The sequence below is a fragment of the Saccopteryx leptura genome, chromosome 3 (genome assembly GCF_036850995.1).
Source record: "Saccopteryx leptura isolate mSacLep1 chromosome 3, mSacLep1_pri_phased_curated, whole genome shotgun sequence".
Lineage (NCBI taxonomy): Eukaryota > Metazoa > Chordata > Mammalia > Chiroptera > Emballonuridae > Saccopteryx > Saccopteryx leptura.
In genome coordinates, this window is record NC_089505.1 from 228,951,540 (window position 1) to 228,967,844 (window position 16,305).

A 16,305-nucleotide genomic window follows, 5' to 3' on the forward strand; every position below is an offset into this window, starting at 1 on the left:
TATGAGACTAGAGTATTAATATTTTAACAAAAATGCACTTATTTTCTAAATTATTTCCTTTTAAGTTTTACTGCACTCTAAAGGAAAAATCTCTTCAACAATAGGCCTACACATTTTCATCTTAGTATAATTATAGGCATACCTCAGAGATATTGTGGGTTCAGTTCCAGACTACCATAAGAAATTAAGTATACTTTTTGTAATAAAGAGAACTATAACCTTTTTGATGGTGAAGGTCTTGCCTCCCATTTGTAAAAGATGCAACACCTGTGAAGCTCAGTAAACTGAAGGGCAATAAGATGAGTTAGGCTTGCATTTAACTCAGTGGGACGATGGGATTCAATTTAAGTAGTCACACAAATTCAGGCTTCTCAGGGATGAGGGGGGATAGAATAAAGAAAGCGTTTATTCATAAAGATGTAGAACATCCTCTGTGATGGATACCTAGTCCAATTTGAGAATTTATTCTTTCTTAATTACCAGAAGCAACACTTCTAACTCCCTTCCCTTCCCTTTCATTTCTTCCCTTCCCTTCTCACTTCATCTCTTGGGAAATCCTCATTACATTTCCATTCTAAACTCATTTTAAGAAAGCACTACTCTCCAAGATGGCCCTCTTCTCAAAATAAATAGTTGTCTTCTTTTATATGGCATATCTCCTTTCTCCCATTATTTTCCTTCAACCCCAAACTCTATACTTCATTCTTCACTTAGTTCCAGCTACAATCAAGCCCACCACCAACTTTCCTTTCTAGCTTCCTCTCTTCGTCCCAGTTAACCACACAATTTCTCTCTCTTCTTTAAATGCAAGATCTTGTAGCCCACTTTATACTAAATGAATTGATTTATAGGCAAATGGAGCTTTCCTGGCCCTACTTATGATGGCTCACTCTCTTTTTATTTCACAAAAACCAAATTTACTGAAGCTGTATAATTTTTATCAGTCATGTGGTATCATCTCTCAGTATCATCCCACCCAAACACACTGTGAGCTTCCTCACAAATGTCCTCTCAACCCCCCAACTCTTTCTCTCTCTCACCTTATCTGTCTTGTAACTTTTCACTCATTCCTCAAAGCCAAGTGTAACGCCCTAGGATGCTATTCCTCTAGTGATCATACACCCCTGGACACTAGATGTCAATATTCCTTCTAGTCAGTTATCCACTGTTTTATACATGAAATGACCAATGAGAGCTCTTATCACACTTTGAGCATTCACTTGTCCATCTGCCAACCTCTGGATTCTGAAATCCTTGAGGACAAAGCTTGTTCCCAGCTCTTTATTTCTAGCACACTAGCCTGATGCATGAAAGACAATTAGCACTGAAATGCTTAACAAATGTCAAAGGATCCTCTCAATAAAAAGCTCAGAGAAATTTTGGCTTTATTTGTATTTTTATGGTATGTATCCTCCATCCTTTCTTCCACCCACTTCTGTTCATTTCTTTAATTATCTACAAGTGTTCATATAAAGCCATACTCTGGTGACTTCTCCCCAGAGCTGTTATTCACTTATTGCCTGCAAGACAACTTCACCACTCTACAACCCTCACCAGTTAGAAAAGTTATCGATCTAGCTCAGTTTCTGTTTTACTGCCTTTTACTAAGGTTTTCGAATGTTGCCATTTTGGGGAATAATGATGAAAATTTCATAAAAGCTAAAACACTATTATGTCTTTTTTAACATGCAAGAGAAGATCAGAAGACACTGAACAGATGTTGTGCTTCCTCTACTGTCCAAATGTTCCTCAAATAGGAAGAGCTGACAAATATCATATTCCTCAAATCCTTTATGAAACCTGATAGGAAAAGATTTTGCCACTATTCTTATGCATTAAAATCATGTTAGCAATGCTATATAAAAATAAAATTAAATAAAAAAAATAATTAAGAACTTTAAATACTATACCTGTTTTTTCTTTGAAGCATCTTTATGCTGAAAAAACTGAGCAGGTGATCTGGTAGAACTTTTGTCAATACTTGCTGGTGGTTTTATGATTCCAGAAGTGATCAACTGAAATCGATTCTGTTCATATATGTATTCAGGCCTCTTATGATCTTGGTAGACTTTTAGTACTGGCTTTGGGGAATAAAGAAGCATGTTAATCTTTTACTATTAATGTGAACTTGTCTTATTATTCACTACCTTTGGACTCCATCCCTGTTGGAAATTGATTTCCACATGGGAATAATTTCCTATCCAAACCACAATCATTGCAGGAGCTACCACCATCGTCTGTCCATGCATTATTGCTTGACTAGACTTCTGCTGATTTTCATTAATTCTGTATTTTAAGTACTAATGAACACTTTCTGTTAAGGTTATAACAGAAAGGGCTCAGGGGTATGAAGTCAGAGACCCACTAATTATCCATCACAAATCCCTACCCAAAAGTCATTCATTAATTTCCATAGCCACAACTGATTAAAAACATTATTTTAAATGGTGGCATTATCTTAGGAAAATCTACCTTCAAATTAATGCTGTAAAAATTCAGCTTTTAACATAAAAATTAAATTGAAAAAATTCACTATAATGCCTTTATTCTAAGCATTATGATTTTAGCATGATACTAATATCATATATGAGGGTGAAAAAAAAAGCTTGAGAATAAGTATAGTCAATAGCTGTTAATTTGGTTTTAGAATAAAATCTCTCGAGTCACTCAAGAAAACAAAAGACCAGCTGGTGTTACAGTAATGCGAGTGGGAGGGGAGATCCTAGCTAACACAATGTGGGAAAGAAATGCAGACCAGCATCACAAGTTGAGAACGGGGAATGGGGGTCTAACATGGAGATGTAGGAAGACCCAGAACTCTCCTCCCACTGACACACCGAATAATATATACCTACATATATAGCAACTTCTCATGAACAACAACTGAGGGTGGACTGACAGCTTCTGCACATCAAATGGGAACGGGAGCACACAGAGGAGGGGAGGAGAGGTGGAGATGCAGTAACCATCGGAACCCCATCCCAGTGGGGCAACCTGCTGTAGGGAGGGATCTCACTGATGAACCCTTGAGCTCACTCACCTGCCCTGGGCACAGCCATAAAACAGTGTTTCAAAGTGCACCTAGAGTATACCTGAAGAAACTAAAACTATTTGCTAACCCCAAGATGCCTGCCAAATGGGTGGGAAACCACAGGAACTCTTCAAAACTGGAGGAGCCTGCGAATGCAATTGCTTATGTTCCCCCTCCACCCAGACAGCATGGGGGGAGCATGGTCCGAGTGCTCAGGACAGCCCGCAAGGCTGCCACAGCATGGCTGCCACAGCATGCACCTCAGCCAGGGACCCTTGAGACCCAGCGCGCCAGCTGACAGCGTGCCCCTGAAGCTGTGGCGCCTCAGCTGCCTTTTCCCATGCTTGTTCCAGGCCTGGCCAGCTGGTCTGCCTGGAGGCACCCAGAGTTGCACAGCCTGGCCAGTTCAGTCATGCTTGCCCCAGCTTCAGCCAGCCAGGACACCCCTGGCATAGTGTGCACCCACTTAGGCTCCAGCCAGGCTGCCAAGCCACCCAGCACAAGCTGTCTACACAGCCGTTACTTTTACACAAGACCTCTTCTTCAGATAGAGAAAGGTAGCGATTTCATTTCATTCATAAAAATAAACACAGAAAGTCAAACAAGATGAGGAAACAAAAGAATATGTTCCATATAAAAGAACAGAAAAAATCCCAGAAAAAAACCTTAATAAGTAATTTTTCTGATAAAAAAAAATTCAACAACTTAATGGCTGAGTAGCTTTCCATTGGGTGGATTTACGTGTGTGTGTGGGTGCGTGTATGTATGTGTGTGCGTATTTTTCTCACATCTTCATTCAATCATTTGCTGATAGACATTTAGGTTGTTTCCAGGTTTTGGAGATTGTAAATAATATTGCAATGAACACAGAAGTACATATACCTTTACAAATAAGTATTTTTTTTTTATTTGATTTTTTTTTACAGAGACAGAGTCAGAGAGAGGGACAGATAGGGACAGACAGACAGGAATGGAGAGAGATGAGAAGCATCAATCATCAGTTTTTCATTGCAACACCTAGCTGTTCATTGATTGCTTTCTCATATGTGCTTTGACCGTGGGCCTTCAGCAGACTGAGTGACCCCTTGCTCGAGCCAGCGACCTTCGGTCCAAGCTGGTGAGCTTTTGCTCAAACCAGATGAGCCCGTGCTCAAGCTGGCGACCTCGGGGTCTTGAACCTGGGTCCTCCACATCCCAGTCCGATGCTATATCCACTGTGCCACCACCACCTGGTCAGGCACAAATAAGTATTTTTATATCTATTGGTTAAATTCTCAGAAGAGGAATTGTTAGATCATATGACAGTTCTATTCCGCACTTTTTACATAGTGGCTGCACCAATTTACATTCTCACTAAGATTGTATAAAGGTTCCCTTTTCTTCACATTCTCTCTAACACTTGTTATTTTAACAGGTGTGAGCTAATGTCTCATTGTGGTTTTGACTTGCATTTCCCTAATAACAAGTATACTGAACACCTTTTCATTTGTTTGTTTGTTATTTGTATGTCTTCCTTGGAAAAATATCTATTCAAATCCTCTGCCTATTTTTTAATCAGATTCTTCTCTTGTTGTTGAACTGTATGAGTTCTTTACATATTTTTTATGTTAATCCTTTATTGGAAGTATCATTTGCAACAAAAAGGTGAAATATTGCCATTTATCACAACATAGATGGATCTTGACAGCTTTATGTCAAGTGAAACAAGTTAGATAGAAAAGGATGAAAATCTTATGATTTCGCTCAAGTGTGAACTATAAAACAAAAAGTATCAAATAAACTAATGGAAAAACAAACAAACTCATACATAGATAGATACAGACAATAGAATGGTGGTCACCAGAGAAGAAAGGGGAGTGGGAGGAGGGTGAACTGGATAAAGAAGGTCAAATACAAGGTAACAGAAGAAAAACTAGGACTTGGGTGATATAGGCATGTAATAGAGTATACAGATATCAAATTATAGTGTTATACATCTGAAATCTATATAATATTATTAACTAATGTTACCTCAGTAAATTTAATTTAAAAAAGAAGTCAAAGTAACTGCTATAAGTATGTTCACTGACCTTGGCAGAAGAATAGAGCACTCTAACGAAGACTTAGAAAATATTAAAAGAACAAATCAGAGCTAAAGAACACAATAACTGAAATCAAATCATTCTTGAGGGAATCAACAATAATTAGATAATACAGAAGACCAGATTAGCAACCTAGGATACAGAATAGTGAATATAACCTAATAAGAACAACAAAAAGAAAAAATAATTTTGGCCCTGGACAGTTGGCTCAGTGGTAGAGTGTTGGCCTGGCATCTGGATGTCCTGGGTTAGATTTTCAGTCAGGGCACACAAGAGAAATGCCCATCTGCTTCTCTATCCCTCTCTCTCGTTTCTCTCTCTGTCTCTCTCTTCCTCTTCTGCAGCCATAGCTTGATTGGAGTAAGTCGGCTTCGGATGCTGAGTATGGCTTCATGGCTTCTGCCTCAGTTGCTAAGAGCTCGGTTGCTGAGCAATGGAGCAATGCCCCACATGGCCAGAGCATCGCCCCCTATGGGCTTGTTAGATGAATTTGGATGCGGGAGTTTGTCTCTGCCTCCCCTTCTCTCGCTAAATAAAAAATAATTTTAAAAAATGAGGATGGTTTAAGGGGCCTCTGAGACAACATTAAGCATATTAAACTTCCACAGTATAGGGGTCCCAGAAAGCAAAGAGGGAAAGGAGCAGGAATCTTACCTGAAGAATTAATAGCTGAAAACTTTCCTAACCTTCAGAAAGAAACAGACATCCAGATACAGGAAGTACAGAGAGTTTCAAAGAAGGTAAACGCAAAGAGACACACACCAAGACATGTTATAATGAAAATAGCAAAAGTTACAAATAAAGAGAGAATATTAAAGGCAGTAAACAAAAATAAATAGTCACATACAAGGAAGGGTGGGTAACCTTGTAAGGCTATCAGTTGATTTTTCAGCAGAAACTTTGCAGGCCAGAAGGGAATGACATAATATATTTGAAGTGCTGAAAGAAAAGAATTTACCACTTTGAATACTCTACTTGGTAAGGTTATCATTCAGAACTGAAGGACAGATAAAGAAGTACCTGGACAGATAAAAACTAAAGGAGCTCACCAGCACTAAGCTGGCTTTATAAGGAATGTTCAAGAGTTTTCTTTAAGGGCAAAAGGAAGGACAATAATTAGAAATAACAAGATATATGAAAGAAAAAAAATCTCACTGGTAAAGGCAAATATATAGTAAACACAGTGAATCAATCACTTAAAAAGCTAGTATAAAGGTTAAAAGATTAAAGTAGTAAAATCAACTATAACTACAATAATAAGTTAGGGGACACACAAAACAAAATATCTAAAATATGACATTAAAATATCAAAACATTAAATGTGGGAAGGAAGAGTAAAATGTAGTGTTTTCAGAACACATTCAAACTTAAACATCTATCAGCTTAAAATAGCCAGCTCTATATATAAGTTAATATATATAAACCAGAACCAAAAACCTATAAAAGACACAAAAATAAAGAGAATGTAACCCAAACATAACTTTAAAGGAAACCAGCAAACAAGGAGAATGAGAAAGGGACAGAAAATAAATACAAAAATAAGTAAAAAAAATTAACAAAATGATATTAAGTACATACCTAACAATAATTACTTTAAATGTAAGCGGACTAAATCTCCCAATCAATAGATAGAGGGTGGCTGGATGGATTAAAAACGAAACAAAATAAAACAAAAAACCCATGACTCATCTGTATGAGGCCTAAAAGGGACTCACTACAGCTCAAAAGACACACACAGACTGAAGTTGAAGAAAGAAGATATTGTATACGAATCAAAATGAAAATAAAGCTGGGGTAGCAATACTCATATCAGACAAAAGTGACTTTAAAACAAACACTAAAAAGAGACAAAGAAGATCATTACATTTCCCCATGTATAAGACGCATTTTTTCAGAAAAATTTGGGGACTAAAAATGGAGTGTGTCTTATATAGTGGTGGTAGATTTTTTTTTACTTGCATTTCCCTCTTTTTCATGCTTGTTGAGGAGTTGTATGAATTTTATGATGAATAAGACGAGTTCAATAACTTTATGTAATACATTTTTTTTTAAATTTTTAAATTTTTTAATTTTATTTTTTTGTATTTTTCTGAAGCTGGAAACAGGGAAAGACAGTCAGAAAGACTCCCGCATGCGCCCACCAGGGGTGACGCTCTGCCGACCAGGGGGCAATGCTCTGCCCCTCCGGGGCGTCACTGTGTCGCGACCAGAGCCACTCTAGCACCTGGGGCAGAGGCCAAGGAGCCATCCCCAGCGCCCGGGCCACCTTTGCTCCAATGGAGCCTCGGCTGCGGGAGGGGAAGAGAGAGACAGAGAGGAAGGAGAGGGGGAGGGGTGGAGAAGCAGATGGGCGCTTCTCCTGTGTGCCCTGGCCGGGAATCGACCCCGGGACTTCTGCACACCAGGCCGACGCTCTACCACTGAGCCAATCGGCCAGGGCCTGTAAAATATTTTTTTTTCAAATTTTGAGCTCCAAAATTAAGGTGCATCTTATACATGGGATCCTCTTATACAGGGGAAAATATGGTAATCATAAAAGAGTCAATCCAAGAGTAGGGGTAAATATTTACACATCCAACAAAGGGGTACCTAAATATTAACAGACAAAAGGGAGAAATTGATAGTAATGCCTAACAGTAGGGACTTTAATACTCTCCTTATATCAACAAATACATCATCAAGACAGGAAACCGCCTGACCAGGCGGTGGCGTAGTGGATAGAGCGTCGGACAGGGATGCAGAGGACCCGGGTTCGAGACCCCGAGGTCGCCAGCTTGAGTGCGGGCTCATCTGGTTTGAGGAAAAGCCCACCAGCTTGAACCCAAGGTCGCTGGCTCCAGCAAGGGGTTACTCAGTCTGCTGAAGGCCCGCAGTCAAGGCACGTATGAGAGAACAATCAATGAACAACTAAGGTGTTGCAATGTGCAGTGAAAAACTAATGATTGATGCTTCTCATCTGTCTCCGTTCCTGTCTGTCTGTCCCTGTCTATCCCTCTCTCTGACTCACTCTGTCTCTGTAAAAAATAAATAAATAAATAAATTAATTAATTTAAAAAAGACAGAAAACCAATAATGTAACATTGTCTTTAAACAACACTTTACATCAGATAGACTTAATAGATATTTATAGAATACTTTACCCCCAAATTGCACAATACACACTCTTTTCAAGTTAACATGATACTGTCTCTAGGATGGATCACACGTTAGGCCTCAAACCAAACCTCAATAAATTCAAGAAGGCTGAAATCATATCAAACATCTTTTCTGATCATAACAGTATGAACTAGTAATCAATTATAAGAAAACAGAAAAAACTCACAAGCATGTGGACACTAAACAGCATGCTACTGAATGACCAATGGGTCAATGAAGAAATCAAAAAGGAAATAAAAGAAAATACCTTGAGGCCCTGGCCGGTTGGCTCAGTGGTAGAGCGTCAGCCTGGTGTGCAGAAGTCCCAGGTTCGATTCCCGGCCAGGGCACACAGGAGAAGCGCCCATCTGCTTCTCTACCCCTCCCCCTCTCCTTCCTCTCTGTCTCTCTCTTCCCCTCCCGCAGCGAGGCTCCATTGGAGCAAAGATGGCCCGGGCGCTGGGGATGGCTCCTTGGCCTCTGCCCCAGGCGCTAGAGTGGCTCTGGTCGCAACAGAGCGACGCTCCAGAGGGGCAGAGCATCGCCCCCTGGTGGGCGTGCCGGGTGGATCCCGGTCGGGCGCATGCGGGAGTCTGTCTGACTGTCTCTCCCCGTTTCCAGCTTCAGAAAAATACAAAAAAAAAAAAAGTTATATGCCTGGGGCATGGCAACTCACCATGACCTGCCCCGTTAGGGATTTATGATTTACTACAGTGGGGGTTTTAAGAAGAAAATCTTTTTAAAAAAAAAAAAGAAAGAAAATACCTTGAGACTAATGAAAATGGCAATACAACTTTCTAAAGTCTGTGGGATGCAGCTAAAGCATTTCTAAGAATGGAATATCATAGCAACACAGACCTACCTTAAGAAACAAGAAAAATTCCAAATAAACCATCTAACTTTAGGCCTAAAGAAATTTGGTAGAAGAAAATTATAAAGTTCAGAGTAGATATAATGTAACAGAGACCAAAAGAAAAGAAAACAAGAGAAAAGACCAAAGAAATTAACTGGTTCTCTGAAAAGATAAAATAGATAAACCTTCAGCCAAACTCATTAACTAAAACAGAGTGAAAGCCCAAATAACTAACTTCAGAAATGAAAGAGGAGAAGATACAATCAACACCATAGAAATACAAAGGATCATAAGAAAATACAGGTAACATTATATACCAAACAACTGAAATATATCCTCAAAGAACGGATAAATTTCTAGAAACATACAACCTTCCAAGACTGAACCATGAAGACACAATATCTGAACAGATTGATTACTAGTAATGACATTGAATCAATTATCAAAAAACTCCCCAACAAACAAGGATCAGACAGCTTCACAGAAGAAAGCTACCAAACTTTTAAAGGAGAATTAATATCTATCCTTAATCTATTTTGAAAAGTTGAAGAGAAAAAAATGCTTCTACACATATTTTTGAGGCCAGCAGAACCCTGATAACAAAACCAAAGGCACTACAAAAAAGAAAATGACAGGCCAATATCAATGATAAACTTAGATACAAAAATTTTCAACAAAATATTAATAAACTGAATTCAAAAGTAAATTAAAGGATCACATACCATGATTTAGCAGAAATTATTCCAGGAATGCAAGGACCACAAGTCAATCTATGTGATATGCCACATTAACAAAATGAAAGATAGCGATCATATGATCATCTCAATAGATGATTTGACAAAGTTCAACATCCATTTATGATACAAAAACTGTCAAAAATGTAGGTATAGAGGGAACATACCTCAACACAATACGATATATATGACTGCCTGACCAGGCAGTGGTGCAGTGGATAGAGTGTCAGCCTGGGATAAAGAAGACCCAGGTTCAAAACCCCGAAGTCATCGGCTTGAGGTCATCGGCTTGAGTATAGGCTCACCAGCTTGAGTGTGGGGTTGCTGGCTTGAACGTGGGATCATAGATATGACCCTACGGTCACTGGTTTGAACCCAAAGGTTGCTGGCTTGCAGTCTAAGGTCTCTGGCTTGAGCCCAAGGTCAGTGGTTTGGGTAAAGTATCACTGGCTTGGCTGGAGCCCCATGTTAAAGGCACATATGAGAAAGCAATCAATGAACAACTATGGTGCTGTAACTATATATGGATTGATGCTTCTCATCTCTCTCCCTTCCTGTCTGTCTGTCCCTCTCTGTCTCTCTCGCTAAAAAAAAAAAAAAAAAAAAAAAAAAAAAAAAAGACTGTATATGACAAACCCACAGCTCACATACTAAATGGTGAAACGCTGAAAGCTTTTCCTCTAAGATCAGTAACAAGACAAGAATGCCCCTCTTCACTTCTATTCAACATAGTATAGGAAGTCCCAGCTGCAGCAAGAGAAAAAGAAATAAAAGGTATCCAAATCCGAGTTGAAAGGGAAGAAGTAAAACGGTCACTACTTGCAGATGTCATGATACTATATACAAAAAGAAAAAAAAAACCCTAAAAACTCCACCAAAAATCTATTAGGACTAATAAATTAATTCAGTAAAATTGCAGAATGCAAAATTAATGTACACAATTTCTATGCACTAATAATAAACTATGTATCAAAAAATACAATACCTAGAAGTAAATTTAAAAAAGGAGATGAAAGACTCTGAAAACTGTAAGATATTGATGAAAGAAATTAAAAATGACACAAATAAATAGAAAGATATACCATGTTCATGTATTGGAAGAACTTATACCATTCAAATATTCACACCAACCACAGCAATCTACACATTCCATGCAATCCTATCAAAATTGCAAAGGCAATAATCTGGTATTTGTTCAGATGACATCTCCTCAGGGAGCCCTTTGAAGGCACCCAATCTAAGGTAGCCTGCCCTTTGTCTCCACCACATTTCCTTTATTATTTTCTTAACAGCACCTATCATTAGATAAAGTTGTTCAGTTTATTCATTCAGGATTACTACCATGTCAACAGCAATCTATCTGCCTTTGTCATTGCTGTATCCCCAGGGCATGGCCCATAGCCTGGCACATCACAGGTACAAAATTAACATTTAATATACATGAAGTTTTGCAGTGATGACAAAAAGAACTTTAATCATCAGGGATTAATAACACTCTTTTGCCAAGTGAAGGTTAGAGATAAATATATGTAAAGGTTCATACTATTTTCACGGAAGAAAAACAGCAGGGAGGTCCTGACACTCCATACAACATGCAGTGCAGGCACATGAATCCCAAGAAGAGGGCACAGAAGTTAACACCATACCCACCTTGCAAATGCAAGTTTGGTGTCAACCCAATAACATTTGTTAATTAGCATTTATTGTTAATTGAATTGTATTGGTTATGTCGTCTTCTTTGTAATTAAGACATTGTTTTGTTTCTTAAAATTTGAATTAATTCCTAGGTTAATTTTTTACATAAATTAACATTATAATAAAAATAACAAATAGCAGTAGGGGTACTCAAGTAGTTTTTCTTTAAAAAACAAATCAGTACTCAAGTTTGAGAAACAATGGAATAAGGGTTAATGTCCATAATATATATCTCTAAAAACCTCAAAAACTGATAGGAAAAGACAAACAATCTAAAGTGGACAAAGGTAATGAACAGAATCCAGGAAAACAAGTAACATGTATGGCAAGGAATGAATGAACATATACTTTGTTAATAAGATGAAAACTACAACAACAACCTGATACCATTTTAACCTATCCATCTAGGAAAAAAATGATGGCGTTGGGTTTGGCAAAGATGTGTCTAAACAGGCTTCTCACTCTGCAGCTGGGACGGTAACTGGTTAAACCTTAAAGGAAAAATGGGCAATATTTTTCAAAATTAAAAATGCCACTCCCAGGAATCCATCATTATATGTACAAAAGAAAGGCCATTTAATGTAGCATTATCTGAAACAGCAAAATACTAACAAACAGAAAGGAAATCACATGAGCTCCCACCAGTAAGAGACCAATCGATGGGTACCATAGGATAGCAACAAAATACGGTGCAGCTGTTAGAAAAGATCCCTCAGAATGCATGGATTGGGAGGGTTTCTATATGTTTAAGTGAAAAGAGCACTTTGAAGATCAGTATTACTGAATAATCTTACTTTAAACCTACAAATCTTTACACACAGACTCAGATATACGCATATATTTGAATAAACACATAAAGCAGCCTGAACGGTGACCACCAATAAATAGTAGTAACATCTGAGGGTGGAAGTGAGAATTGTCACTTTTTACTTGATACACTTTCACTGCTCCTTTACACAGATTTATAATTATTCAAAGGCAAAAATGGGTTCTTAAAATTAAGCATTTTTCAGACATGCACAAAATTGTTCAGGACATCAGTTTTATTATCTTTAAAGATAATAAAACTATATTGCTACAGGCACACCTCATTCTATTGTATTCTACTTTATTGTGCTTTGCTGGTAATGCCTTTTCTACATATTAAATGTTTGTGGCAACCCTACAATGAGCAAGTCTATTGGTGCTATTTTTTTCCAACAGGTTCAGATGATAGTTAGCATTTTTTAGGCAATAAAGTATGTTTTAATTAAAGTATGTGCATTGTTTTTCAGACACACTGCTATTGCACACTTCAGAGACAACAGTGTAGTGTAAATATAACTTTTATACACACTGGGAAAGTAAAAAATTTGTGTGATTCACTTTACTGAAATATTCAGTTTATTGCAGTGCTGAAACTGAACCCACAATATCTCTGAGGAATGCCTGTAAATTTATAACTAGATATAGTACTCTTACTGAAGTTTCTAGTATTAAATGGTGCCCTAATATCCAAAAGAGCCTTACAACCTACATAGTTAAGTGTCACATTGTACATAATTCTAGAGAATTATACAATAGAAAATTTTGCTCACACTATATTCCTCCCACCTCAAACTGCTTAGAAGTCATATTCTTTAAATAACTAATTGTTTACAACTTCATAAGCAAGTCTTAACTTTTAAGTTTTCATTTTTCCTTTGTTAAGAGTCAAGAAATTTACATCCCCCCCCCCCCAAAGCAATTTTGTAACTTGCTCTGTAGCCAAGAGCGGTTGAGTTATTGGTTTTTGAACTTACCAGAGGCTCTAGTTTTATAGGCTGCTGTCGTTTTCTCGTCCTTTCCTGGGCTTTTGTAGTGTGGCCAAATGTCAGGTATTGTGTACCAGCTTCATTGTCTGTGGGTGTCACATAACTCAGTCTTCCCCTTGCTTTTATACTATTCAGTCTTGCAAGCATAGGGTTTTCCATCTCCTCTTCAATATCGTCAGTGTGTGAGGGGCGAAAAGCCATCATCACTCCTGAAAGTGTGGGGTGGGGTAGGAAAAAGACAGATGAAAGGTAGAACAACAGGACTGGGGAAGTGAGGCTAGACTTCCCAGAGGAAAGTCTTCTTAGAGGGGACTTAAGAACTAGGGAGAGCTGAATTTGCTCACCTCCAAGGAAAACCCATTATAGTCACCCCATTCTTCCCAAATTGCGGACTTGAATCAGATGAATTAAAAATTAGGAACCATATCTGGCCTTCAAGAAGCCCTTTAGCTGGGATGGAACCCAGGAATTTGCATTTCTAACAAGTTCTCAGGTGATGCTGCTGCTGATGTTACTGATTTGGGGATCACGCCCGTCTAAACTGGGAGGATGAAGAGAAATGCAATTACCATTGAGATCAATGTTTCTCACACTTGAATATGCAACATATCTCCTGAAAAGTTTGTTCAAAATGCTCATCATTTTAATACAAGCAATCTATATTAATTAATCTGGGTTATTAATACAACCTAGGTACTTGTGAAGAAACCAAAGGAAGAAGAGAGTTGAGGGCTAAATTCCAAAAGAGTGCTTCTGGATCCTTATGTATATTAGAGGCACTCAAGGAGCTTGTTAAAATGAAGGTTCTGATTCAAACATGTTGACTAGCAAGGTCCCAGAACACTAGAACTAGGAGCATTTTATAGTGGAATTGCATACTCATTACCACTCACACTCCCGACCCGCCAGATGGACAGAGATACTTCTCTTCAAAATGGTATTATAGGATACGAGGTCTTCCACCAGGAGTTTGCTGGACTAGATTTTAGTCTAGATCTGCACTGGCCAATCAAAACACGATGCAAAAAGCAAGGAGGTGGGCAGCACTGAAACAAGCCAAGACAGAGACGCCAGCTCCAGTGAGCAAGATGCAGACCATGGATGAGGACATCATGGTAGAATCAGGTGATGACTCATGGGACCTCATCACGTGTTTCTGCTGAAATTTGCTAAGTGGCCCAGTATTGAGTACAGCCTCTGTGGAACATGGATTCACCTTTCCTCTGCTAAGATAAAGAAGACCAATGTCCTAACTTCTTTTATTGCCATAAGTGCAAACCAGAGGGCTGGCAATTGGGGGGGGGGGGGGAGGGGGCTCCCAAATCTGAAGAGCCTGACGTCACAGTCTCTAGGCTGGAACTTCCAAATGACAAAATGACTTGGGAACTGAGCCTCAGGGTCCTCAGCCTATCTCCTGAAGCTTGAATACTGTCCCACTTCAAGGCAGGAATTCCCAAGGGAGACTGGTTTGGAAATGAGTTCCTAGTCTACTCTTCCTGCCCACATTCTGGACTTGAAATGGGACCCTTTACAGTTGAGCATGGGAGGCTTTCTGGGTCCCCAGACAACCTCTGTTCCTTGGACCTGCCACCTCTCATTTTCAGGATTAGGATTGGGATGAAATGGGACAGTTGTGTATAAAATGCTAGTGTAAATATAGTACTCTCCTGTCTCATCTTTTCTTCCATCTCACTCCCCATTTATTCTACACTAATTTTATTTTTAATTTTGGCCTTCCCTTTTTGGGCATGGTGGAGTACCAACCAGAGCCTGGATGAGGCAGGAAAAAAAATAGGTGACCATTCTCTCCCCCAACTGGCTTTTTTCTTTTTTTTTAAATAATATTGGTCAGCTATTTGTGCAGATAGCCTATGTGTTGTAAATAAAGTACAGGGGTTTTTTAAAGTGTGTGTGTGTGTGTGTGTGTGTGTGTGTGTGTGTGTGTGTGTGTGTAAAATGCAAGTTTCTCATGCAATTTTAAGTTTTCACATTCAAAAACACAAAAATGGAAGTGGTGACATTAATGTTACTATGATTTATTTACCATATCCAAATATTATTTCAACACATAATCAATATAAAACTTATTAAACTGATATTTTACTTTTTATTACTATGTGTTCGAAATCCAGGGTGTTTTTCACATTTGGAACACACCTCAATTCAGACTTGACACAGGTTGAAGAGCACACACAGGTCTAGATCTGGCCGCTCAGTGTGGAATCTTGGACCAGTCTTTGCTATCTCTACTCCTCACTTTTCATCGGCTCTAAAATGATAGGTAGGTAGTAGAGAATTACTGAAATGGTTTTCAGTGACTTTAGTTTTCCCTTATATGCTCCGAAAGCCATGCCGTCATTGGTCTAGATTCAGTCAGAGCCCAGTTCCCACAGTTTGATTCCTCAAGACTCACCAAGTCAGATTGGAGCAGCTGCCGGGCCGCCTAGTGTCTCCAGAGACAGCGAAGCCAGCGTTGGGAGTAGAAAGGTGGCGGTAGCCTGGAGTGTTTACCGTTGCCTAGCAGCCAACAGGCCTCTAGCAAGGCACTGCGCCTGTACGCGACCAATCACTACGGCAACACCTCAGCCAATCGCGACTCTCTATTTAGGAACGCTTCAGCAGGTCGAGCCAATAAATGTCTCAGAAATATTTCCTATGTCGCTGGTTGGCGAGAGCGCGCACTCGGGTTCCTCTTGCGCTGGAAACTGAGCACCGCCCAGGCTGGTAGGCCGGGACACGGGCAGTTGTGCTGTGTTTGTTCCTTCGCTTATGGACCGCCCCCTTTCCCTGCCCCTTCCTCCTTCTGCAGGTGTCTTTTTTGTTTCCTCTTCCACCGGCTTAATACCGAGTGGACGTTCGCATTAACCTAACTTTATTTGGTTACAAGAATAAAAAATCTGCAGAGGGACAGTTAAGGTCCCACTCTCAAAGGGAGCAAATCATCCTGCGTCGCCACCCCACCCACTCTCCTCCTCAGAGTGTC

At 39.2% G+C, this 16,305-nt stretch overlaps 1 protein-coding gene across 1 annotated transcript in view; it reads right to left on the minus strand.

The window, feature by feature from the left end:
• DNAH6 (dynein axonemal heavy chain 6) overlaps positions 1-15,822 on the minus strand; it is a 300,118-nt gene extending 284,296 nt beyond the window's left edge. The window contains exons 1-3 of the mRNA XM_066377849.1: positions 15,736-15,822; positions 13,311-13,531; positions 1,911-2,081 (exon numbers count right to left, since the gene is read on the minus strand). Coding sequence (XP_066233946.1) covers positions 1,911-2,081; positions 13,311-13,526 — 387 coding nt within the window. The 5' untranslated portion in view covers positions 13,527-13,531; positions 15,736-15,822. The remainder of the gene's footprint in view (positions 1-1,910; positions 2,082-13,310; positions 13,532-15,735) is intronic.
• Between the last annotated feature and the right edge of the window lie 483 nt (positions 15,823-16,305).